Here is a 26,519-nt window from a genome sequence, read left to right as displayed (position 1 = left end):
CTTTCTGCCCCCACCCTTACATCAGTCTGAAGAAGGCTTTGGACCCAAAACGTTGCCTATTTTCTTCACTCCATAGATGCTGCCTCATCCGCTGAGTTTCTCCAGCATTTTTGTCTACCAACGAAGGTGTCAATGTGAGCCATTAGGGGAGAGGTGGGGTGACAGATAGAATCAGAGCTCCACCCCTAACTCTCTCTCCCCTCTCTCTCCTCCTCCTCTTTCCCCCTTCTTATCTTATGTGGACCAAGTCCAGGACAAAGGGAGATTTGGTCACTTAGAGACTCAACTATATCTGCCAGTGTCTAAAAAAGAGAGGAGAGAGTCAGCAGGCGTATAGCGGGCGTGGCGTGGACCCGATGGGGGTGGCGTGGGCCCAGCGGGGGGGGATGAAGGTGGCGTGGGGGCAATGGGTGTGGCATTGGCGGAAGATGGCTTGGGCCCTAGCGGCGGGGGGAGGCGAGGGGAGCGGGCCTCACTGCAGTGGTGTCTGGTGTTGGGGTTACAGCTGCTGGGTTCAGATTCAGCCACTCCTGCCCGGCCACGGGGAGAATGGTGCCCTGGTCGCCAGGCTGGCCGTTGGCGAGGCTCAGGCTCCGACGCCTGCAACGCAATATTATACTTACCTGGAGTAGACTCAAGGCATCGACGTCAATGTGTGGAGTCAAATGGCAGTGTGATCCCGCCCGGGCCCACTGCGCACGTGCGAAGAGGCGGCGTCATTTTGCGTCGCCTCCCCAACTGCGCAGGCGTGGATGGTCCCATTTTTTTCTCTTCTCCCAAATCATCCAGCGGACGGAACCAGAATCTTGGGCGATTTCCGACAAAGTGGAAACGCTAATTGCACTCCGATGTTTTTGTTTTTCCCCTCAGGATTTTTTCTTACTCTGGGGAAAAAAAGGGAGGTGCGGTCGGACCCAATGCACCCCCACTTCGGACGGCCATGCCCCATAATTAGAATGCAGAAAGGTTCTGTATTGTATTCGTATTGTATTGTATTCAAATTTATTGTCATTGTCTCAATTTGAGACAACGAAATGAATTTCCCTTACAGGCAGCATCATAAAAAAAAAAACAAAAAAAAAAAAAATAAATAAATAAATAAATAATAAAACATATTAAAACTAAAATTGAAATTGAATTTAAAAAAAAGCACAAACACAGAAAGTCCACGACATAACATAAATGGCACCATAGCCCAGCCAGCCTCCCCTCTGTGTTCATCTGTGGTCGGGGCCTTCCGAGCACCCGCAGTCGCTGCCCCGGGCGGCCCGATGTTCAGGCCCTCACGCCGGGCTGGTGGAACGCCGTCGCCGAACCCCGACGGTGAGCATCCTCCTCCTCAGCGGCCCGGACCTCCTGATCAGCCGCCTCCTGCTGCCGGAGTCTGACCTGAGATAGCGTGGAATGCATGTCCTTCAGAGATGCTGCCTGATCCATGGATTTACCCCACTATGTTGTGTGATTTTTGATTTGTAACCAGTATCTGCAATTCCTTCAATTGAATTGATTACATTTTATTAGCCACGTAGGTATACATACAAGGAATTTGCCTTGGCACTTTGCTCGCAAGTAACAACATGATATACAGTAGACAAAAATAAAATATTATAATTTAAACATGTGAAGAATGAAATAAAATACCAGAGCAAAAGGAGGCTACAGTTCATCAATGGGGGGAAGGTTGCAGCCAACAATCTTCTCAGCTGATCGAATGATGCACTGCAGCCTCCGGATGTCGTGCTTGGTGACTGAGCCAAACCAGACCATGATGGAGAAGGTGAGGACAGACTCTATGAAGGAAGTATAGAATTGGACCATCATTGCCTGTGGCAGATTGTGTTTTCTCAGCTGCCGCAGGAAGTACATCCTCTGTTGGGCCTTTTTGACTGTGGTCGATGGTGTCCTCCCATTTAAGGTGATAATGACGCCACAGATGTGACTGTGGTGTTGTTGATGGTGAGTGGGGTTAGGGGAGGGAGAGCTCTTCTAAAGTCTACAGTCAATTCCACTGTTTTAAAAGCATTGAGCTCCAGGTTGTCTGCAGGAATTGGGAGTACGTTACCTCCCCTGCCTCTCAAATGATCAATGCTGACCTGCTCTAGACCGCCTCTCCCTTTCTGTGCCAGTTCCGAATAATCTTCAATTCTGATTGCAGAAACGTTTATCTACCTCTTCTTTAATTACTTCCTGTGATTCAGTCTCCATGAAGCTCCAGAAGAGGGAATTCAGCATCCTATGCGAGGCGAAAAGCCGATGCATCTCAGCTTTAAATGATTGCCCCCTGATCTTGTAACCATGTCTCCTCATCTGAAACTTTAATTACTAACTGATTGATAGCTTTTGTTCGGCATGAACATTATGGGCTGAAGGGTCAGTGCTGCTACACTACTATGTTACTATAAATTAAAATAAATTCCTGTTCACCCATCACCCTCTTGCTTGCTGAACAACATTGACTCCTGATTTAAATAGCACATCAGGTTTTAAGATCCTTATCCTTGTTTTCAAATTACATGCATCTCGTTGTCTCCAAATTTCCTCTAGCACTATGACCTTTGGAGACGTTGCACTGTAATTCTGCTGTCCTGTGCATTCCTGTTTTCCATTGGTGGTTATGATTCAAGGCCAGAAGTGCTCGGATTCTAACCAAAAAGCGGCACATCTTTGTTTTTTAAGATCCTAGTCTCAGATTGGCAGGGGTGTGGAGCTCGGAGAAGCAGAAGCAGAGAGAAGCGACTATTGGCTTGGAAGTCCGTGAGAAAGAACGTGAGTGACAGGGAAAGACAGTTTAATAAAAGCACCAAGACCTGGTCCTAGACCCAGTCCTTCTGTGGAGCTCGGAGAAAGAGGAAGCAGAAGCAGAGAGAAGAGACTATTGGCTTGAAAGTCCGTGAGAAAGAAGGTGAGTGACAGGGAGAGACAGTTTAAAAAGAGTGTCAAGACCCAGATTCAGGTAATTTACTAATCGGCCCTCAAGTTGTTAATTAGGTAAGAGATTAAAAACAAGTGCAGATGTAGCAGAGTGGCCTTGCTGAGGTGAAGTGCCTTGGTGAGTAAGGTGCGAGTCTTTGGCTTGGTGAGTAAAGTGCGCGTCTTTGGCTCAAGAGTCTTTGGCAAGGAGGCTACACTTGATTCGAAAGCTGTGATTTTTTTTGTCCGTTGAAGTAATGGCAGACAAGTTGGTGCAGTGTGTTTCCTGCAGGATGTGGGAAGTCAGGGACACTACTGGTCCTTCTGGAAACCACACCTGTGGAAATTGTGTCAAGGTGCATCTCCTGAATGAACATGTTCGGGAACAGGAGCAGCAGTTGCATGACCTCGGGGCCATCCGGGAAAACGAGAGTTTCCTAGACAAAACCTTCAGTGAGGTTATCACACCAAGGATACAGGAAGAGCGAAGGTGGGTGACTGAGAGAAAGAGGAGTAACCGTGGAGTGCAGGACACACCGGTGGCTGTACCTACTGAAAACACAACAAGATTGAGTGGTAGCCAGGGCTGTGACTCCAATCCTGGTGCTGAGGCTCAGAGTGACGTCAGGCAGAGCCATAGTGGTGGGAGACCCCATCGTCAGAAGTGTGGACAGGAGATTCTGTGGCAACAGACGAGACTCCAGGACGGTGTATTGCCTCCCTGGTGCCAGGGTCCAGGACCTCTCAAAGTGGCTGCACAACATCCTCAAGAGTGAGGGGGAGCAGCCAGAGGTTGTTGTGCATGTTGGCATGAATGATATAGGTCGGGAGAGGAAGGATGTTCTGCAACAAGACTTTATGGAATTGGGCAGAAAACTGATAAGCAGGACCTGCATGGTAGTGATCTCAGGATTGCTTCCAGTACCTCGTGCTAGTGAAGGTAAGAAAAGGAAGACAGAGGATATGAATGTGTCGCTGAGGAGTTGGTGCATGGGGCAGGATTCGGATTTCTGGATCATTGGGCTCTCTTCCGGGCAGAGGGGACCTGTATAAAAGGGACGGTTTACACTTAAAATGGAGAGGGACCAACATCCTAACAGGAAGGCTTGCGAATGCTACACGGGAATGCTTAAACTAGATTGGCAAGGGTGTGGGATCTTGTGCAGGACAGAGGCACAGGAGAGGCTAGTTGGTATGGAGGGTGGTGTGGAAAAGGTTAATGGACAGAATAGGCAAAAAGCCGGTGAGCGAAGAAGGAAGGTTGGTTTAAATTGCACGTGTTTTAATGTAAGGGGCTTGATGGGTAAGGCAGATGAGTTTAGGGCGTGGATAGGTACGAGCGACTGGGACGTTGTAGCTATAACTGAAACCTGGTTAAGGAAGGGGCAGGACTGGCAGTTTAATGTTCCGTGGTACAGGAGCTTTAGGAGAGACAGGGATGAGGGAAAAAGAAGAGGGGGAGTTGCTTTGTTGGTGAAGGAGGATGTCACAGCTGTGTTCAGAGATGACATTACGGATGGTTCGTCTAGTGAGGCTATATGGGTGGAGCTGAGGAACAAGAAAGGGATGATCACCTTGTTGGGGGTGTACTACAGACCCCCGAATAGTCAACAAGAATTAGAAGAACAAATGTGCCAGGAGATTGCAGACAGCTGCAGGTCAAATAAGGTTGTTGCAGTAAGGGATTTTAACTTTCTGAATATAGACTGGGAAAATCATAGCGTGAAGGGTTTAGATGGGGTGCAATTCCTCAAATGTGTTCAGGAGAGTTTTCTTAAACAGTATGTGGAGGCCCCCTACACATTGGATGTTGTATTGGGAAGGGCAAGTTAATGAAGTGTGTGTGGAGGAGCCTTTTGGGGCAAGTGACCACAGTGCGATTAGGTTTAAGGTAGTTATGGATCAGGACGGAGGGGGTCAATAGACTATAGGTGTAGGAGTAGGCCATTCGCTGTGATCGTGGATGATCATCCACAATCAGTACCCCGTTCCTGCCCTCTCTTCATATGCCCTGACTCTGCTATCTTTAAGAGCTCTATCTAACTCTCTTGAAGGTATCCAGAGAATTGACCTCCACTGCCATCTGAGGCAGAGAATTCCACAGATTCACAACTCTCTGGGTGAAAAGGGTTTTCCTCATTTCTGTTCTAAATGGCTTACCCCTTATTCTTAAACTGTGGCCCCTGGTTCAGGACTCCCCCAACATCAGGAACATGTTTCCTGCCTCAAGCGTGTCCAATCCCTTAATAATCTTATATGTTTTAATAAGATATCCTCTCATCCTAAATTCCAGAGTATACAACCCCAGCCACTCCATTCTATCCACATATGACAGTCCCGCCATCCTGGGAATTAACCTCGTGAACCTACGCTGCACTCCCTCAATAGCAAGAATGTCCCTCCTCAAATTTGGAGACCAAAACTCACACAATACTCCAGGTGTGGTCTCACTTGGGCCCTGTACAACTGCAGAAGTCCACGTGTTAAATTGCCCAACTGGGGTAAGGCCAACTTTGAGGGTATGAGAGAAGGTCTCGCTCAAGTTGACTGGAGCAGGTTATTTGAGGGGAAAGGAACATCGGCCAAGTGGGATGTTTTTTAAAACTGTACCGAAGAGAGCTCAGGATGTGTACATCCCCATTAGAGTGAAAGGCAAAGCAGGCAAATATAAGGAAGCTTGGCTGATAAGGAAATCGAGATCAAAAACAAGAAGGATGTATAGGACAGGTATAGGCAGCTGTGGTCAAGTGCATCCCTGGAGGAGTTTCGGGAACTAAGGAGTAAACTGAAAAAGGAGATCAGAAGGGCGAAAAGGTGCCAGGTGATAGCTCTGGCGGGTAGCATAAATGACAATCCCAAAAGCTTTTATAAATACACTAGACCAAGGGGGACCCGTTGGGTCCCGTCCCCTCAACGCGCGGTTACGGGGGGGGGGGGGGGGGGGGGGGAGGGGGGGGGAGGTAGAGAGGGAGGGGTGGCTAGAGAGGGAGGGGGTAGAGAGAGAGGGGGAGGAGTTAGAGAGGGAGAGGGAGGAGTTAGAGAGGGAGAGGGAGGGAGAGGGATGGGAGTAGGGACCCCACGCTATCTCCCTCCTCCGTATTTCCCTCATCCTCCTCCTCGCTTCCATTCCCTGCCGCAGCACCTACCCAGGTCATAGAGCAGCACCAGGACCTGGAACTCGGCCTGGTTCTCATACTCCATCCGCCCTGACTGTAGACTTCAGCCGCCGCATGGTCCCTGGGCTCGACCCTGACCCTGGCTCGTCCTTGGTTCCACCCGTGGCTTCTTTTTCACCACCGGTCACAGCCCCATCCGAAGCCCCGAGCTCGGCCCTCACTCTACCTCCAGGCTTTGGTCCAGCGCAGGTCCAGTCTCTGAACTCGGCCCGCGGCAGCAGCCTCCCCACCAGGCAGTGGGCGGGCATCAACCCAAGGACCCAACTTGCGATGGATTCATTTTTTGTGTTTTGAGCACTTGAGTGCCCCTCCTGCGTGGTGTGTCCCATCGTAACTTGGGAATTGATTGTGACGTCAGTCGGATTTTTCTTCTTCTAAATGAGAGCGTTGAAAACTAATATTTTTAAGCTATTTTTTAAAAGGTTAGTAATTTGTTAAATATAGGTTGAAATGCGACGGGAAGGTATGTATCTGGTCAGCGGAGAAAATGTGAGTAGCATGTGTGAAAATGGGATGGCTGTGGCCAAGTGTTTGTAATAAGATACAAATTAAGGAGATTAAAAGAATGCCAACACAACCCTGGCTCACAGACATTTAGAATACAAAGAGAAGAGACAAAGACAAAGGACACATGTCATAGTGAAATTTGAGTTGCCATTTGCAGTACACCAATAAAAGTGAGACACCACATTAAAGAAGAATTTGACATAAAACATAAAAACATCCCCCCCCCACAATGGTTCCCACTGTGAGGTAATGCAACAAAGTCCAGTCCTCTTCCTCTTGTTCACCCATGGTCGGGCCTATTGAGGCCTCCGCAGTCGCCACGACGGCGGCCTGATGTTACAGGCCCTCTCGCCGGATGATGGAGCTCTGGCGTCGGGAGAACACTCTTCAGCAGCTTGGATCGTCTGGAACGGCCGCTTGCTGCCAGAGACCGCGGCTACCGAAGTCCACAGGCCGCGTTGGCCGGAGCTCCGACGCTAGCGATCTCGGCGAGAGATCTCAGGCTCCGCGGTGTTTAAAAGTCAGCGGCTGGACGCTCCACAGACCCCCACAGCTCCACGATGTTGGAGTCGGCGATCTCAGCACTCCGGAGCTTACCACACGCGACCCGGGTAAGGCATCGCCCGCTCCGCGATGGTGCTTCAGCGCTGCGCTGCCGCCGAAGCTGAAGTTCTGACCGGTCCCAGCAGGAAACGCCGCTCCAGTCCCGTTGGTAGGCCGCCAGGAATGGGCGAAGATACGGCTCGGAGTAAAGCCACATCTCCGACCAGGTAGGAACTGAGAAATGCAGTTTCCCCCCACCCCCACCTCCCACATAGAAAGGATTAGACCTCCAAAGCGAAACTTTTTAACATAGTAAAAACTTTTTTAAAAGGGTGAAGGGACGGACAGCTGCAGGCTAGGCAGCCATACTCGATGGTGCCCCCACTACTAGTTTTAGTATAATAAAAATTAGGGGGGAAAGGGTACCTAGATAGAGAGTGGGACCTCTCTGGAATAAAATCGGTCACCTCTGTGTGGAGCCACAGGAGATGGGCAAGGCCCTCAATGAGTATTTCTCCTCTGTATTTACCGAGGAGAAAGACAGTGGGACGGAGGAAGTTAGAGCAGTTACTGGAAGTGTCATGAGAGCAGTCAGGGTTACCATCGAGGAAGTATTGAAGTTACTGTCGTGTTTGAAGATAGGCAAATCTCCGGGACCTGATTAGATATATCCGAGAACATTGTGGGGAAACTAGAGAGGAAATTGCAGGAGCCTTGGTTGAAATTTATGAGGTGCTGTTAAATACAGGAGAAGTGGCAGAGGATTGGAGGGTGGCAATTATTGTGCCTCTTTTCAAGAAGGGCTTCAGGGAAAATGCTGGGAACTACAGGCTGGTGAACTTAACATCTGTAGTTGGTAAGTTACTGGAGAGTATTCTGAGGGACAGGATTTACAGGCATTTGGATGGGCAAGGACTGATTAGGGACAGTCAGCATGGTTTTATATGTGGGAGGTCATGTCTCACAAATCTGATTTTTTTGAAGACGTGAGCAAAAAGGTTGATGAAGGCAGAGCTGTAGATGTTGTGTCCCGGACTTTAGTAAGGCATTTGACAAGGTAGGTGGAGAGGAGAGGTAGCTGAATGGATAGCAAATTGGCTCCATGGAAGGAAGCAGAGGGTGATGGTGGAAGGTTGCTTCTCAGAATGGAAGCCTATGACTAGTAGTGTGTCACAGGGATCGGTGCTGGGCCCATTACAGTTTGTCATCTACATCAACAATTTGGATGAGAACATAAAGGGTAAGATTATCAAGTTTGCTGATGATACAAAAGTTAGTGGTTTTGCAGATAGTGAAGATGGTTGTGAACGATTGCAGCAGGATCTGGATCGATTGGCCAGGTGGGCAGAGGAATGGTTGATGGAATGTAATACAGAGAAGGGTGAGGTGTTGCAATTTGGGACGTCGAACAATGACAGGACCTACGCAGTAAATGGTAGGCCTCTGGGTAGTATTGTAGAGCAGAGGGATCTAGGAGTACAGGTGCATGGTTCCATGAAGGTCAAGTTGCAGGTAGATAAGGTCAGAAAGGCTTTTGGCACTTTGGCCTTCATTAGTCACAGTATTGAGTATAGAAGTTGGGAGGTCATGTTGCAGTTGTATCAGACGTTGGTGAGACCGCATTTAGAATATTGTGTTCAGTTCTGGGCACCATGTTATAGGAAAGATATTGTCAAGCTTGAAAGGATTCAGAAAAGGCTAACAAGGATGTTGCCAGGACTGGAGGGTGTGAGCTATGGGGAGAGGTTGAGTAGGCTGGGTCCATGGAGCGTAGGAGGATGAGGGGAGATCTTATAGAAGTATTCAAAATCATGAGAGGAATAGATCGGGGAGATGCACAAAGTCTCTTGTCCAGACTAGGGGAATCGAGGACCAGAGGAAATAGGTTCAAGGTGAAGGGGAAAAGTTTTAATAGGAATCAGAGGGTTAACTTTTTCACACAAAGGGTGGTGGGTGTATGGAACACGCTGCCAGAGGAGGTAGTTGAGCTGGGACTATCCCATCGTTTAAGAAACAGTTGGACAGGTACATGTATAAGACAGGTTTGGAGGGTTATGGACCAAGCACAGGCAAGTGGGACTAGGGTAGCTGGGACATTCTTGGCCGGTGTGCCGAGTTGGGCCGATGGGTCTTTTCCCACACTGTATCACTATGATTTCTTTGATCATGTTTTTTTTTTTGGTCTTCTGTACTCATTTTGTAGTTGCTTGTCAAATTTTGTTCGATAATACTCCTGAGAAGTGTATGTTTTGCTTTAATCAAGCAACTGGAATAGCCTTTGTATCTGGGTAGCTTTTATGGAGACTTGTGCTGATGTTTAAACTACAGAAGGCCAAGAATCACTGAGCACTGTGCAGAGAAGATCACAATTTTTGGGAGGTAATTTTGACGCAAGCCCTCTTGGCTCTGGGATTAGCTAGGAACAGAATTTGTGCTTTCATGCTACCAATTGGATTCACTATATCTGAATGAATCAACAAGGTCTGGGAACATAGCTAGCCTTGATAATTTACATGACGCTTTGCTGAGTTGGCAGGGTTGCTTCAGTGGATCACCTGGCAAAGTCAAATGAGCATGAATTATCATTCAATAGACAATAGGTGCAGGAGTAGGCCATTCGGCCCTTCGAGCCAGCACTGCCATTCAATGTGATCATGGCTGATCATCCCCAATCAGTACCCCGTTCCTGCCTTCTCCCCATATCCCCATGACTCCGCTATCTTTAAGAGTCTTAGCTAGCTCCCTCTTGAAAGCATCCAGAGAACCCGCCACCACCGCCCTCTGATGCAGAGAATTCAGAGAATGTAAACTATTCTGGTCCTTAGAAAAAAGCTATGGTCAGAAAAAATAACATGAGATAAAACTTTGCCCATGGAAACATCATGGATGTTCTACCTTGTCTTTTCTTTTAACAATTAATTTATGTATTTAACAATTGATTACCTATGTATTTTTCTCTGACAAATTAGAGCACATGGAATTGGGGGTAGGGTGTTGACATGGATAGAACAATTGGCTGGCAGACCGGAAGCAAAGAGTAGGAGTGAACGGGTCCTTTTCAGAATGGCATGCAGTGGCGAGTGGAGTGCCGCAATGCTCGGGGTTGGGGCCGCAACTGTTTACCATATATATTAATGATTTGGAAGAGGGAATTAGGAGCAACAATAGCAAGTTTGCGGATGACACAAAGCTGGGTGGCAGTGTGAACTGTGAAGAGGATGTTAGGAGGTTGCAGGGTAACCTGGACAGGTTGAGTGAGTGGGCAGATGCATGGCAGATGCAGTATAATATAGATAAATGTGAGGTTATCCACTTTGGCGGCAAAAACAAGGAGGCAGATTATTATCTGAATGGGGTTAGGTTAGGTAAGGGGGAGGTGCAGCGAGACCTGGGCGTCCTTGTACACCAGTCACTCAAAGTTGGCGTGCAGGTACAGCAGGCAGTGAAGAAAGCTAATGGAATGTTGGCCTTCCTAACAAGAGGATTTCAGTATAGGAGTAAAGAGGATCTTCTGCAGTTGTATAGGGCTCTGGTGAGACCACATCTGGAGTATTGTGTACAGTTTTGGTCTCCTAATTTGAGGAAGGACATCCTTGTGATTGAGGCAGTACGTTCACGAGATTGATCCCTGGGATGGCGGGACTGTCATATGAGGAAAGATTGAAAAGACTAGGCTTGTATTCACTGGAGTTTAGAAGGATGAGGGGGAATCTTTTAGAAACATATAAAATTATAAAAGGACTGGACAAGCTAGATGCAGGAAAAACGTTCCCAATGTGGGGCGAGTCCAGAAACAGGGGCCACAGCCTTAGAATAAAGGGGAGGTCATTTAAGATTGAGGTGAGAAAAAAACTTTTTCACCCAGAGAGTTGTGAATTTATGGAATTCCCTGCCACAGTGGACAGTGGAAGCCAAGTCACTGGATGGATTTGAGAGAGAGTTAGATAGAGCTCTAGGGGCTACTGGTGTCAAGGGATATGGGGAGAAGGCACAATGAATGGCAGTGCTGGCTCGAAGGGCCGAATGGCCTCCTCCTGCACCTATTTTCTATGTTTCTATGTTTCTATCTGAGTAGTCTAGATAAAGGAATTTTTCATGTTCCGGTTTGTTTTTGATGTAAAAGTTCCACTAGTTGAAGATAGATGGATAAATACATTTCTCTTCCAAGCCGCACATTTGTCCAGCCTCTCATTCCAGGTATTCATAAGCTACTTCTGTTGCAGCATTACTGAATGGATTCTGTCAGAAACAGCATGTTCAAACATGTTCTTGTGTGTTGACTCCATCTATCAAGATATCTGTTCCCTTGTCAGTACAAGAAATCTCCTTTATAACCAAAGCAAGATTCCACGAAGATCAGATCGAACATAATCTCCTTGGCAACCTACTATTTTGTTATACTCCAGAGTGTATGGACTGCGACCCGTAACGCAATGCTGCTTCTACATTTGTTCTTGGTGTGATGGTCTTGTCGTCCTAATTGCAGTGACTGAATTACCTATCTGGTAGTTTGTGACTCAATTATCATATCAATTAATTAGTGGCTTTGAAGCTGAGGTAGTGGATCCTTACAAAGATTGGTTGTGTGGCTTCAGTTCATAACTCCTCCTACTTAATGTTATTGGTAGATTTGTTTCTGATAATCTGAGCAGGTAATTCTTCAAGTTTGGTATGGAAGAGTTCAATATAAATATTGTGAAACTAGTTTCATAAACCTAGCAATTCAAGTTTGAGATTTTTGAAACATACTTGTTTGAGATGGCAGCGCAGTTCTTTGTTTTTAGTTGAGCAGTGATTGATGTGGTTGCTCGTCAATCAATCCTGTAGTGTTGTGATTGGATAACCTTCCATGTGTTCCCAATTACTTTCTTAACTTTAGAATCTGCAGCACATCTACGACCCTTTAGGCTCACCACATCCATGTCACTGTGAGACCTATCTATATGAATTCCATTTGCCTGCATTAGATCCACAGCGCTCTATACCTTCCCTATCCAAGTACCCATCTATATGTCTTTTAAATATTGTGATTATTTGCTCCCACCATCACGTCTGGCAGCTCATTCCAGATATTCACCAGCTTCTGCATGGAAACATTTATACCTCGCATCTCCTTCAAATTTCAAGTCAGGTCAAGAGTGTTTTATTGTCAAATATCTTGAAATGGAATAATGAAATTCTTACTTGCAGCAGCACAACATGTTCAACAGGAAGAGGTTGGAAAGACTTGGATTGTTTCTCTGGAATGCTGGAGGTTGCAGGGAAGTATGTAAAATTATGAGAGGCATAGATTGTCAGAATCTTTTTCACAGGATGGAAAAATCAAATACTAGAGGGCATAGCTTTAAGGTGGGAGGGTGGTGAATGCCTGGAATAGTTTAAGAATAAGGGGTAGTACGCCATTTAGAATGGAAATGAGAAAAAACTTTTTCACCCAGAGAGAGTTGTGAATCTGGAATTATCTGCTGATTCACTGGATGCTTTCAAGGGAGAGTTAGACAGAGCTCTTAAAGATAGCAAAGTCAAGGGATATGGGTAGAAGGCAGGTACGAGGTACTGATTGTGGATGATCAGCCATGATCACAGTGAATGGCGGTGCTGGCTCGAAGGGCCCAATGGCCTACTCCTGCACCTAATGTCCATTGTCTTTTGAATGCCCAGCCGGGGGAGCATATGTATTTGTGGCATTTAAAGACTTTTGGAAAAGCACATGAATATGCAGCGAACAGAGGGATATGGGTTATATGCAAGTAGATGTCATGTTCTTGGCATCATGTTCAGCATGAACACTGTGGGCCGAAGGGCCTGTTTTTGTGTTTCTGTTCTATGTTCTATGATATTTATTACATTTGACTACTGACCATGTTTATTTTATATTGGTGGTTTCATCTTTCACTAGTTATTGTAAATTAACTGCGATGTAATTCTTGAAAAATCTTAGTTCACATTCTGTCTTTATAAACATAATTTATTACAAAGATCATTTATATTATCAGTAGGATTGATACAAATGTCTTTACAAAATTTGACAATTGAATTATACAGTATTTCTATACACGTATTGTGGTTGTTGCCTGTACAATAATTAAATAAGATCTAGATATTGTCAACTTTGCAGTGACTTAATTTGGCCATTTATGGTCAATAGCTAAATAACATGTGATTTCCCTGATAATACTGGGCTTGTATATTTAGCTTAGCTTTTATCTGCTGGATTTCAGAAGAGTGATTGGGGACTTGATAGAAATGTAAGATTCTGAGGGGTTCAGACAAGGTGGATGTAGAGAGCATGTTTCCTCTTGTGGGAGAATTGCAAATTCCTGCAATTCCTCAAATTTAAGATACCCTAGCAGGGATGACAGTGGAACAACAATGGCAGGTATTTATAGGAATAATACAGAAGGTGCAGGATCAGTTCATTCCTAGGAGGAAGAAAGATTCCAGTCAACTTTGGCCAGCTCCTCCCTCATGGCCCCATAGTCCCCTTTATTCAACACTGACACCTCCGATCTACCCTTCTCCCTCTCCAATTGTAGATTAAACCTGACCATATTGTGGTCACTACCTCCTAATGGCTCATTAACCTCAAGTTCCTTTATCAAATCCAGTTCATTACATAACACTAAATCCAGAATTGCCTTCTCCCTGGTAGGCTCCAATACAAACTGCACTAAGAATCCATCACAAAGGCATTCCACAAAGTCCCTTTTTTGGGGTCCAGTACCAGTTTTCCCAGTCTACCTGCGTTGAAATCTCCCATAACAACCACAGCATTACCTTTGCTACATGCCAATTTTAACTCCTGATTCAACTTGCACCCTATGTCCAAGCTACTATTTGGGGGCCTGTAGATAAGTTCCATTTGGGTCTTTTTTAACTTGCATTTCCTTAGTTCTGTCCATATTGACTCCACATCTCCTGTTTCAATGTCACCCCTTGCAAGGAACTGAATTTCATTCCTCACCAACCGAGCAACCCCACCCCCTCTGCCCACCTGTCTGTCTTTTCGATAGGAGGTATATCCTTGAATATTCAGTTCCCAGCCCTGGCCCTCTTGCAGTCATGTCTCTGTAATTCCCACAATATCGTACTTGCCAATTTCTAACTGAGCCTCAAGCTCGTCCACTTTATTCCTTATACTTCACGCATTCATATACAACACTTTGACCTCCGTATTCACGTCCCCCCTCGCACCGCTCGCAATTGGCCCTGACCTTACTCTTTTATCCCTTCTCGAATTTTCCTTCCCATTAATCCGAGAACCTTTTGTAATTTTTCCAGTACTCACTTCCCCTTCAACTCCATCTTTATACTCCCAATTTGTCAATCCCTCCCCCCCCCCCCCCCCCACTATTTAGTTTAAATCCACATATGTAGCCCTAGCAAACCTGCCTGCCAGAATGTCGGTCCCCCTCCAGTTAAGGTGTAACCCGTCCCTTTTGTACAGGTCACCCCTACCCCAGAAGAGATCCCAGTGGTCTATAAATCTAAATCCTTGCTCCCTGCACCAGCCCCTCAGCCACACATTCAGACCCCCTATCTTCCTGTTCCTGTCCTCACCAGCACAAGGTACTGGAAGTAATCCAGAGATAACCGCCCTAGAAGTCCGGCATTTCAGTCTTCTTCCAAACTCTCTGAACTCATGTTGAAGAACCTCCTTCCTCTTCTTCCCGATGTCGTTTGTGCCTACGTGCACGACTACTGCCGGCTGTTCACCTTCTCTCTCTCGAATGTTCAGAATTCGGCTCGTGACATCCTGGACCCTGGCACCAGGGAGGCAACAGACCATCTTCGCGTCTCGTCTGCCGCCACAGAATCTCCTGTCTGCTCCTCGGACAATGGAGTCACCCACCACTATGGCTCTGCCCGACGTCGGTCTCTCTGGTCGAATCCCATCTCTAGGATTGGAGCCACTGACGTGTCCGCCGCCCGGACCGGAAACATTGTCTCCCCCGACAGTTCCCGAGAGGGCGTACCGGTTTTCATTAGGCACAGCCACCTGGGTCTCCTGCACTCCACAATTACCACCATTTCTCTCAGTCACACACCTTCACTCTTCCCGTATCCTCAGCGTGACAACCTCACTGTAGTTCCTGTCCAGGAAACACTTGTTTTCCCGGATAGCCCTGAGGTCATCCAGCTGCTTCTCCAGTGTCGCAACACGGTCCTTCAGGAGCTGAAGCTGGACACAGTTGCCACAGTTGTAGCAGCCAGAGGCTCCATCCGTGTCCCTGGGCTCTCACATTCTGCAAGCATCACACTGTCATATCATCTGATAGCTCCCTGGACCGGGAAATCTTGCCACTTGGAAGTTGTGCTTTCCAGCCTGCTCTATGGCTGTGAAACGTGGACCTTGTATAGGGATCACATCCGTCAACTTGAGAAGTTCCATATGTGCTCGTTATGGTCCATCATGGGCATTCGCTGGCAGGACAAAGTGCCCAACCTAGAAGTATTGGACAGATTCAGCTTCACAAACATCGAGGCAATGATCATCAAAGCACAGCTCCGATGGACTGGGCACGTCATCAGGATGGATGAAGCTGGCATGCCTCGACAGGTCTTCTACAGCGTGCTCTCCCAGGGACAAAGGAACCGTGGGTGTCACAGGAAGCGGTACAAAGATTGCGTCAAGGACCATCTCCACTATTGTGGTCTTGAGCCTAAGCAACTGAAATATACACTGGCAATGCGAACAGCAGCCAGCAGCTTCGGGGAGCGCTGCATAGAGCGACTTGCCAAAGCCTGGGAGAGGATGAAAGCTGCTGTCCAGAACCCGCCAGTGATGATTTTCATCTGCCACTACTACCCTCGAGTGTGTGGTTCACGAATTGGACTCGTGAGCCATGTCAGCACTCACCAGAAATGAGACTGCACAGCCCGCCATCGTCGTTACCGACCGGCCGCTACCATATTTCTGTAGTCTAGATGTTGTTGTATAAATGCAAAGTGTAGATGGTCTTCATTCAGATAACTCACTGACAATGTAACGTTCATTGCCGGATTATACATTATTTTCTCCTATTTTTCTGGTATGTGTGTATTTGCACAAAGTTGGTTCTTTAGAGAGTGAACTATATTAAAGTTATATTGTCGCCATTGTCAACAGTCTGTCAGTAAGTTTGTAACTTTTGTTTTCCTGGTATGTTCTTGAAAAGCAATCGTAAAAATATAGAGCAGTTTTTTCCAATGATCCTTCAAGGTGGAATGGATACAGAGAAGATTTACGAGGATGTTGCCAGGACTGGAGGGTCTGAACTATAGAGAGAGGTTGGGTTGGCTGGGACTCTATTCCTTGGAACGCAGGAGGATGAGGGGTGGTCTTATAGAGATCTTATGAAATCATGAGGGGGATAGATTGGATAGATCCACAGAGTCTCTTGCCCAGAGCAGGTGAATTGAAAACATACGTTTAAGGTAAAGAGAAAAAGATTTGATAGGAATTTAAGGGGCAGCTTTTTAACACAAAGGGTGGTGGGAGTATGGAACAAGCTGCCAGAGGAGGTAGTTGAGGCAGGGACTATCGCAATGTTTAAGAAACAGTTAGACAGGTACATGGATAGGACAGGTTTGGAGGGGTATGGGCCAGTGGGACTAGTGTAGCTGGGATATGTTGGCCAGTGTGGGCAAGTTGGGCCGAAGGGCCTGTTTCCACACTGTATCACTCTATGACTATGACTTTTAGATCTGTCCAATAACAAAGGTTTTGGTTACTTTTCCTAATGTGTCATTCCTAACTTCGTGCCATAAGGTCATAAATGATAGGAGCAGAATTAGGCCATTCGGCCCATCAAATGTACTCTGCCATTCATTCATGGCTGATCTATCTCTCCCTCTGAACCCCATTCTCTTGCCTTCTCCCCATAACCCCTGACACCTTGTCCACACCAACGTACACCATGTTTTATAGACCAGGCCCTCAAATCTCAAAGTTCCTGGGAACCATCATCTCCAAGGACCTTAAATAAGGTGGGGCTACCATCGACTCCACAGTCACAAAGGCACAACAGAGGATGTACTTCCTGCGGCAGCTGAGGAAGCACAATCTGCCACAGGCAATGATGGTCCAATTCTATACCGACATCATAGAGTCTGTCCTCACCTTCTCCATCATGGTCTGATTTGGCTCAGCCACCAAGCACGACAGCCGACGGCTGCAGCGAATCATCCGATCAGCTGAGAAGGTTATTGGCCACAAACTTCCCTCCATTGATGAACGGGATATGTTGCCTGGGTTTCAGCACCTAAGTTACAGAGAAAGGTTGAACAGGATAGGTCTTTATTCTTTGGAGCGCAGAAGGTTAAGGGGGGACTTGATAGAGGTCTTTCAAATTATGACAGGGGTAGACAGAGTTGACGTGGATAAGCTTTTTCCATTGAGAGTAGGGAAGATTCAAACAAGAGGATATGATTTGAGAATTAAGGGACAAAGGTTTAGGGGTAACATGAGGGGGAACTTCTTTACTCATAGTGTGGTAGCTTTGTGGAATGAGCTTCCAGTGGAACTGGTGGAGGCAGGTTCGATTTTATAGCACTGGATAGACTCGGCTTGTACTCGCTAGAATTTAGAAGATTGAGGGGGGATCTTATAGAAACTTACAAAATTCTTAAGGGGTTGGACAGGCTAGATGCAGGAAGATTATTCCTGATGTTGGGGAAGTCCAGAACAAGGGGTCACAGTTTAAGGATAAAGGGGAAATCTTTTAGGACTGAGATGAGAAAAAACATTTTTTACACAGAGTGGTGAATCTCTGGAATTCTCTGCCACAGAATGTAGTTGAGGCCAGTTCATTGGCTATATTTAAGAGGGAGTTAGATGTGGCCCTTGTGGCTAAAGGGATCAGGGGGTACGGAGAGAAAGCAGGTACAGGATACTGAGTTGGATGATCAGCCGTGATCATATTGAATGGCGGTGCAGGCTCGAAGGGCCGAATGGCCTACTCCTGCACCTATTTTCTATGTTTCTAACTGTACACTGCAAGGGCCAGGAAGCGAGCGGGCAAGATCATCTCTGGCAACAAACGCTTTGAATGACTTCCCTCTGGAAGGCGACTCCGGACTGTCAAAGCTGCCACAGTCAGACATAAAAACAGCTTTTTTCCACGAGTAGTAGCTCTACTCAATAACCAAAGATCTGTAGCCTCCTATTACTCAGGTATTTTATTTCATTCACATGTTTAATCGATAATGTTTTATTATTAATGTTTACTCTTTTGTGTCATTCCTAACGGTCACTGTATGTCATGTTGTCACTTGTGGGCGGAGCACCTAGGCAAATTCCTTGTATATGAATACTTGGCCAATAAACTTATTCATTCATTACATTTGTTATTGCGGGAGTGTAGTGAAGGAGCAGCATATTGGTTCTTGGGATTGTGGGTTTGCCATATGAGGAGAGGTTAAACACACTCGTGCCTGTGTACTCTTGACTTCCGGAAGCATACTTCATTGAAACCATGGCATTCAGAGGGGCCTTGACAGATGTTTTTACTGGCTATGTGTGGAGAACCAAGGATCTCTGTCTCAAAATAAGTGATCAGTCATTCAAAATGGAGGAAAATAAATGTCTTCACATAAAGGGTTGTGTCCAAGCAGAGTTAGTTCTTGGGCATTTTCAAAACTGATATTGATAGATATCATAAATATGATGTTCTTTAAGTGTTCATTTCTTTTGTTTATGTGTTCATCTTCTTGAACACATAAATATGACGTTGTCCTGCTTTTATCTCTATGTTCTTGGCAGCATTGGATTTTATTTAATAACAAACATTTTGATGATCTTGGTAATTGGTGTATTCTGTATTATAGTTGTATAGCTAATATTTATTTCTCATTATATTATTAGGCAACCTGACAAGCTGGTGGTGGTTTGGACAAGAAGAAGCAGGCGGAAATCATCTAAGGTATGCATTAAATATTCACTGCCGATAGGTAAGGTATCAGGATTCACAAGAACCTAGGAAACTGGAGCAGGTATATGCTTCTACTCGGCTACTATGATCTTGGTCTCAGCTACACCCTCTAAGAGAAAAAATGTGTCCTTGTTTATATCCCAAACAGGTGATCCTGTAGCCCCTGGTTCTGGATTCCGCTCTTTTGGAGAAATGTCGTCTTATCATCTTCCTGGTCAAGCTATCTCCCTCCCGTCAAAATTTTGTAGGTTCCAATGTGCACACCATTCATTTGTCAAACATAGGCCCACTTCCAGTTCATTCAGGCTCAAGTAATTCAGATCTTAGACATAGTCATACAGCCAAACAACATGGAAATAGGCCCTTCAGGCCAACTTGCCCACGCCGACCAACATGACACATCTACACTGGTCCTACCTGCCTATGTTTGGCCCATATCCTTGTAAACCTATCCTACCCATGTTCTCAGAATCAATCTGAATTGGCTTATTATTATATTCAATATCGGGTATTATAAAAGAAAATAAACCTAACATCTGGGGCAGGTATTCCAAATTACATTTTCTACCATTAAGCCTGAGGACAAAGTCTGCTTATATGTGGAGTGGCTCGAGTATTAGAGTATCATCTCCCTGCTCAAGTATTTAATGACTGATGAATGGTAGCATCCCATATAGCTTCTTAACTACTTTTTCTGTCTACACTGCTGCCTTGAGAATCGTTGGACAGGGAACAGGGACTATCTCTTCCTCAACCCTCTCCAGGACTTTACCATTCATGATGTATATCATCACCTCAATGTTACTGACGGAATTCAACCCCATCTAGCATTTCTCAGCCCATTTCACCTGTACATTGATATCACCCTGCAGCTTTGGCTAAGCCTGCACACTGTCAACTATTCCACCAATCTGAATCACCAAGTGCTTTACATTTGTTTTAAGAATAGTATACACAAGCAAGCTACATACATATAAACAAATAGCCCTCGCTCAGAGGCTTACCCTTTATTCTTAAACTGTGGCCCCTGGTTCTGTACTCCCCCAACATCGGGAACATGTTTCCTGCCTCTGGCGTGTCCAAACCCTTAACAATCTTATATGTTTCAATAAGATCTCCTCTCATCCTTCTAAACTCCAGAGTGTACAAGCCCAGCCGCTCTATTCTCTCAACGTATGACAGTCCCGCCATCCCAGGAATTAACCTTGTAAACCTACGCTGCACTCCCACAATAGCAAGAATGTCCTTCCTCAAATCAGGGGACCAAAACTGCACACAATACTCCAGGTGTGGTCTCACCAGGGCTCTGTACAACTGCAAAGGACATCTTTACTCCTATACTCAACGACTCTTGTTGTAAAGGCCAACATGCCATTTGCTTTCTTCACTGCCTGCTGTACCTGCATGCTCACTTTCATGGACAGATGAACAAGGACTCTCAGATCTCGTTGTACTTCCCCTTTTCCCAACGACGCCATTTAGATAGTAATCTGCCTTCCTGTTTTTGATACCAAAGTGGATAACATCACATTTATCCACATTAAACTTCATCTGCCATGCATCTGCCCACTCCCCCAACCTGTCCAAGTCACCCTGCATTTTCATAGCATCCACCGCACAGTTCACACTGCACCCCAGCTTTGTGTCATCTGCAAATTTGTTAATGTTACTTTGAATCCCTTCATCCAAATCATTGATGTATATTGTAAATAGTTGCGGTCCCAGCACCGAGCCTTGCGGTACCCCACTAGTCACTGCCTGCCATTCTGAAAGGGACCCGTTAATTCCTACTCTTTGTTTCCTGTCTGCCAACCAATTTTCTATCCATGTCAGCACTCTACCCCCAACACCATGTGCCCTAATTTTGCCCACTAATCTATGTGGGACCTTATCAAATGCTTTCTCAAAGTCCAGGTACACTACATCCACTGGCTCTCCCTTGTCCATTTTCCTAGTTACATCTTCAAAAAATTCCGGGAGATTAGTCAAGCATGATTTCCCCTTCGTAAGTCCATGCTGACTCAGACCGATCCTGTTACTGCTATCCAAATGTGCGGCTACCTCATCTTTTATTATTGACTCCAGCATCTTCCCCACCACCGATGTCAGGCTAACTGGTCTATAATTCCCTGTTTTTTCTCTCCCGCCTTTCTTCAAAAGTGGGATAACATTAGCTACCCTCCAATCCACAGGAACTGATCCTGAGTCTATAGAACATTGGAAGATTATCACCAATGCATCCACGATTTCTAGAGCCACTTCCCTTGGTGCCCTGGGATGTAGACCATCAGGCCCCTGGGATTTATCAGCCTTCAGTCCCATCAGTCGACCCAACACCATTTCCTGCCTAATGTGGATTACCTTCAGTTCTGCCGTCACCCCAGATCATCTGGCCACTACTATGTCAGGAAGATTGTTTGTGTCCTCCTTAGTGAAAACAGATCCAAAGTACCTGTTCAACTCATCTGCCATTTCCTTGTTCCCCATAATAAATTCACCTTTTTCGGTTTTCAAGGGTCCAAATTTGGTCTTAACTAATTTTTTCCTCTTCACATACCTAAAGAAGCTTTTACTATCCTCCTTTATATTCTTGGCTAGCTTACCTTCATACCTCATCTTTTCTCCCCGTATTGTCTTTTCAGTTGTCTTCTGTTACTCTTTAAACATTGCCCAATCCTCTTGCTTCCCGCTCATCTTTGCTACGTTGTACTTCTTCTCTTTTGTTTTGATACTGTCCCTGACGTCCCTTGTCAGCCACGGTCGCCCCTTGTCAACCACGGTCGCCCCTTACTCCCCTTGGAATCTTTCTTCCTCCTAGGAATGAACTGATCCTGCACCTTCTGTATTATTCCTAGAAACACCTGCCATTGTTGTCCACTGTCATCCCTGCTAGGGTATCTTTCCAGTCAACTTTGGGCAGCTCCTCCCTCATGGCCCCAAAGTCCCCTTTATTCAACTGTAACACTGACACCTCCAATCTACCCTTCTCCCTCTCCAATTGTAGATTAAACCTGACCATATTATGGTCACTACCTCCTAATGGCTCATTAACCTCAAGTTCCTTTGTCAAATCCGGTTCATTACATAACACTAAATCCAGAATTGCCTTCTCCCTGGTAGGCTCCAATACAAGCTGCTCTAAGAATCCATCACGAAGGCACTCTACAAAGTCCCTTTCTTGGGGTCCAGTACCAACCTGATTTTCCCAGTCTACCTGCATGTTGAAATCTCCCATAGCATTACCTTTGCTACATTCCAATTTTAACTCCTGATTCAACTAGCGCCCTACGTCCAGGCTACTGTTTGGGGGCCTGTAGATAAGTCCCATTAGGGTATTTTTAACTCTTACAATTCCTTAGTTCTATCTATACTGATTCCACATTTCCTGTTTCAATGTCACCACTCGCAAGGGATGGAATTTAATTCCTCACAGCAGAGCTACCCCACCCCCTCTGCCCACCTGTCTGTCTATTCGATAGGAGGTATACCCTTGAATATTCAGTTCCCAGCCGTTGCCTTCTTGCAGCCATGTCTCTGTCATTCCTACAACATCATACTTGCCAGTTTCTAACTGAGCCTCAAGCTCATCCACTTTATTTCTTTCATCAAGGGTTAAGACCACATAGTGGTAAATGGGGTTGAAGATGGAGTATGTAATACAATAGGATCAGGTTTATGACTATAGGTTACAGTCATGTTTAAGCATTTTGTGTAACTCTGCTTACCAAAGACTTTTGGTCAAATTTACGCATTGATTAATATTAATACAAACTTTGCGCATTGGTGAATGTTTTATTTTCTTGTTCCTCTTTGAAGGCTCATAGTTGGCAACCAGGAATTAAAAACCCATACCGAGGAGTTGTGGTCTGGCCTGTTCCCGAAAACATTGAAATCACTGTGACACTTTTCAAGGTACAACAGCTCATAAACTCTGATTGTATTGCAACAGCATTTCCCAAAACAATATGTGTCTTACTAGTATTGATTTTGCTTGTGAGGCTGTGGAAAATGAGTCCTATCATTAAGATGTTAAAACTGTAGCTCATGTGACAATAATTATTTTGGGGCATAGTTAATGCTGTGATGTAAAGTGGAATAAAATCTCAAATTAACTGGTTTCCCAGCCTGCAATCTTGTGCCTATTCATCACTGCAGCCGCTTTTGATGAAATTTTGACCAAATTCTATCATTGTATATCATTAGGAATAGCTGCTTGTTCTTTGTTGATGTGATGCATTCTAAATTTGGGATAGCGTACATAATTGCTGGATTGAACTTTACAGTCAAACTTCCTGCTGGAGGGATGTTATCATTTGTACTGAGTTAGTCACGGTAACTCTAACTGACTTCTATCTCTTGTAGAAGAGATGGCGTGAGTTGTTAAATTCAGCTTCAACTGACCATGCTTATGGCAGTCCTTGTTAAACATTCAGCTTTATTTGGCAATGCTTGTGATGATCCCATTTACAAATGTTTTCACTTTGTCATAGTCATAGAGTGATACAGTGTGGAAACAGGCCCTTTGGCCCAACTTGCCCACACTGGCCAACATGTCCCAGTTACACTAGGCCCACCTACCTGCATTTGGCCCGTTTCTCTCCAAACCTGTCTTATCCATGTATCTATCCAACTGTTTCTTCAATGTTGGGATAGTCCCAGCCTCAACTACGTCCTCTGGCAGCTTGTTCCATACACCCACCATCCTTTATGTTAAAAAGGTTCCCCTCAGATTCCTATTAAATCTTTTCTCCTTCACCTTAAACATATGCCCTCTTGTCCTCGATTTGCCTACTCTGGGTAAGAGATTCTGTGCATCTATGCATCTATGCATCTATGTATGTGAAAAAAGTACATTTGTTTGGATTTTTATTATGAATTGTATGCTCACTTACTGGAATATAATTATCAGTGATTTGAAATAAGTCGGTAGACCACACAACATAACAGGTCTTTTGTGCACGATATCTGTGCTAACTATGACGTCAATTTAAACTAATCCATCGCTCCATGGCTTTCCATCCCTGCCTGTTTATTTGTCTGTCTAAACTTCTCTTAAATGTTGCCATCATACCAGTGTTTACCTTCACCCCCCGGCAGCACGATTCGGGTACCTATCACTATCTGCAGAAACAAAAACAAGTCTTGCAAATCTCCTTTCAACTTTATCCCTCTATTTTAAAATCTCTTCCCTTCAGGATTTGGTATTTCCACCCTAGGAAAATGATTCTGACTGCCTACCCGATCTATGCTTCACATACTTTGTACACTTCTCAGATCGCCCTTCAGCCTCTGATGCTCCAGAGAAAGCAATCTAAATTATCCAATCTCTAGCAAAGGCTCTCTTATCCAGACAACATTCTGGTGAACCTCTTTTGCACCATTTCCAAAGTCTACAACCTTCCTGTAATGTGCTGACTAGAAATGCACGCAATACTGTAAATGTGGCCTAACCAAACTTTTATGTAGCAACGTTTGTACTCGATATACAGCTCCTCCTTCACAACCCATATCTACTACCTGTGTTGCTACTTTTAGGTAGCTATCTTGATCCCTCGGCATAGTAATGCTCCTAGGTGGCCCTGCCTGTATACTTGCATTTCACTTCCTAAAGTGCAACACCTCATTTATCTGGATTAAACTCCATTTGTTCCCATTTTTCTACACATATTTCCAACTGATCTATATCATAGAACATATAATCATTACTGCATTGAAATTGTCCCCACGGCCCACAATGTCTGCGCTGAACATGTTAAACTCACATTCTCTGTCTGCATGTGGTCCGTATCCCTCCAATCCCTACATATCTACATGCCAATCTTAAAGCTAATAGAACTGTATTAAAGCTAATAGGACTACCAAGTGTCTGTGAATCCTATGTGCCTTAATCTTCTGCAACCTACCATGAGGGACTTTGTTAAATAGAGTCATACAGTTGTGAACCTCTGAACGGGTGGGCGGCGTCTGTCGTTTTTTTTTTGTCTCGTTTGTATGTAGTTTTTATTTTTTTTAAACTGGGTTGTTGTGTGGGGGGCGGGGGGTGGGGAAACTTTTTTAAATCTTTCCCCTGCACGGAGAACCCGACCTTTTCTCTGTTGCGGCTCGACCCAGGAGATTCGGGGGCTCCAGCCGCCGGCCCGGTGGACGGTGACACCGGGAGCCCGCGCGGGTCCCTGCTGGGAGACTGCTTTTCGGGGCTTCCTCAACGGCGACTTCTCCCGCCCGAGTTGCGCGGTTGAGGATGACCTGGAGCGGGGCCTTACATCACCCGGCGCGGCTTTATAATTGCCGCGGGACTTACTTACCATTGCCCGCCGGGGGCTTTGACTCTGACATCGGGAGGAGAACAAGGAGTGCAGGGGAGAGATAAGTCTTTGCCTTCCATCACAGTGAGGAGGAGATTCACTGTGATGGATGTTCGTGTAAATTGTGTTGTGTCTTAGTTCTTCTTGTTTGTATGACTGCAGAAACCAAATTTTGTTCGAACCTCTGGGTTCAAATGACAACAAATAAATTGTATTGTATTGTATTGAATTGCAGCACAGAAACAGGTTGTTTGACCCACCTTTTCTAGGCTGACATTCTTGGCTAATCCCATTTGCCTGCATTCAGCTCATATCCATAGAAACCCTTTCTATCCATATATTTGTCAAATGGTAAATGCTTTACTAAATTGAAGACAACATCCACTGTCCGATCCTCGTCAATCATCTTCATCACCTCTTCCAAAAAAATGCATCAAATTTGTTAGACACAAAGCCACACCAACTGTCCCAAGTAAAACCAACCTTTCCAAATGTAATTAAATCTATTTCTAAGAGTGATCTTCAATAATTTCCTTATCACTAATGTAAGGCTTTCCACCCTATAATTTCCTGGTTTATGCCAGGCGCACTTCTTAACCAAAGGAAAAATGTTGGCTATTCTCCAGTTCTCCATATCCTTGCCTACGACTAAAGTGGATATCAACAATCCTATATCTGTCAGGGCCCCAACAATCTGTTCTCCAGCCTCTCTCAATAACCTGGGATGGATCTCATCACTTCTCCTTGATCACCTCAACATGCCCTTGCATACCAGAAGATAGGCACCAAAAGCTGGAGTAACTCAGCAAGCCAGGCAGCATCTCTGGAGAAAAGGACAACGTGACGTTTTGGATCGAGGCCCTTCTTCAGTCTGAAGAAGGGTCTCTGCAGTTCCTTCCTATCCTTGTATCCTTCATGTCCTTTTCCATGGCAAAAGCAGAATGGAAGTATTCATTTAGTACCTTGCCCACTTTTTGATTAAATTCACAACATCTTTCATCTAAGTTTCCTGAACCTTGCCATCATTGTCTGTCTTCCTCACAGGGATATGTTGGTCCCAAATTCTAACCAGCCAACCTTTTAATGACTCCCACATGTTAGATGTGGACCTATTCAATAATGGCTGCTCCCAATGTGTTTTCCCCATCTCCTGCCTAACACTGTTG

At 45.4% G+C, this 26,519-nt stretch overlaps 1 protein-coding gene across 1 annotated transcript in view; it reads left to right on the top strand.

The window, feature by feature from the left end:
• ehbp1 (EH domain binding protein 1) overlaps positions 1 to 26,519 on the top strand; it is a 373,177-nt gene that overhangs the window by 17,201 nt on the left and 329,457 nt on the right. Inside the window, exons 3-4 of the mRNA XM_055638879.1 lie at positions 18,982 to 19,039; positions 22,865 to 22,960. Coding sequence (XP_055494854.1) covers positions 18,982 to 19,039; positions 22,865 to 22,960 — 154 coding nt within the window. The remainder of the gene's footprint in view (positions 1 to 18,981; positions 19,040 to 22,864; positions 22,961 to 26,519) is intronic.

The sequence above is a fragment of the Leucoraja erinacea genome, chromosome 8 (assembly GCF_028641065.1).
Source record: "Leucoraja erinacea ecotype New England chromosome 8, Leri_hhj_1, whole genome shotgun sequence".
NCBI classification, from domain to species: Eukaryota; Metazoa; Chordata; class Chondrichthyes; order Rajiformes; family Rajidae; genus Leucoraja; species Leucoraja erinaceus.
The sequence above is the reverse complement of the archived record's forward strand: the minus strand, read 5'-3'. Positions and strand labels throughout refer to the sequence as shown.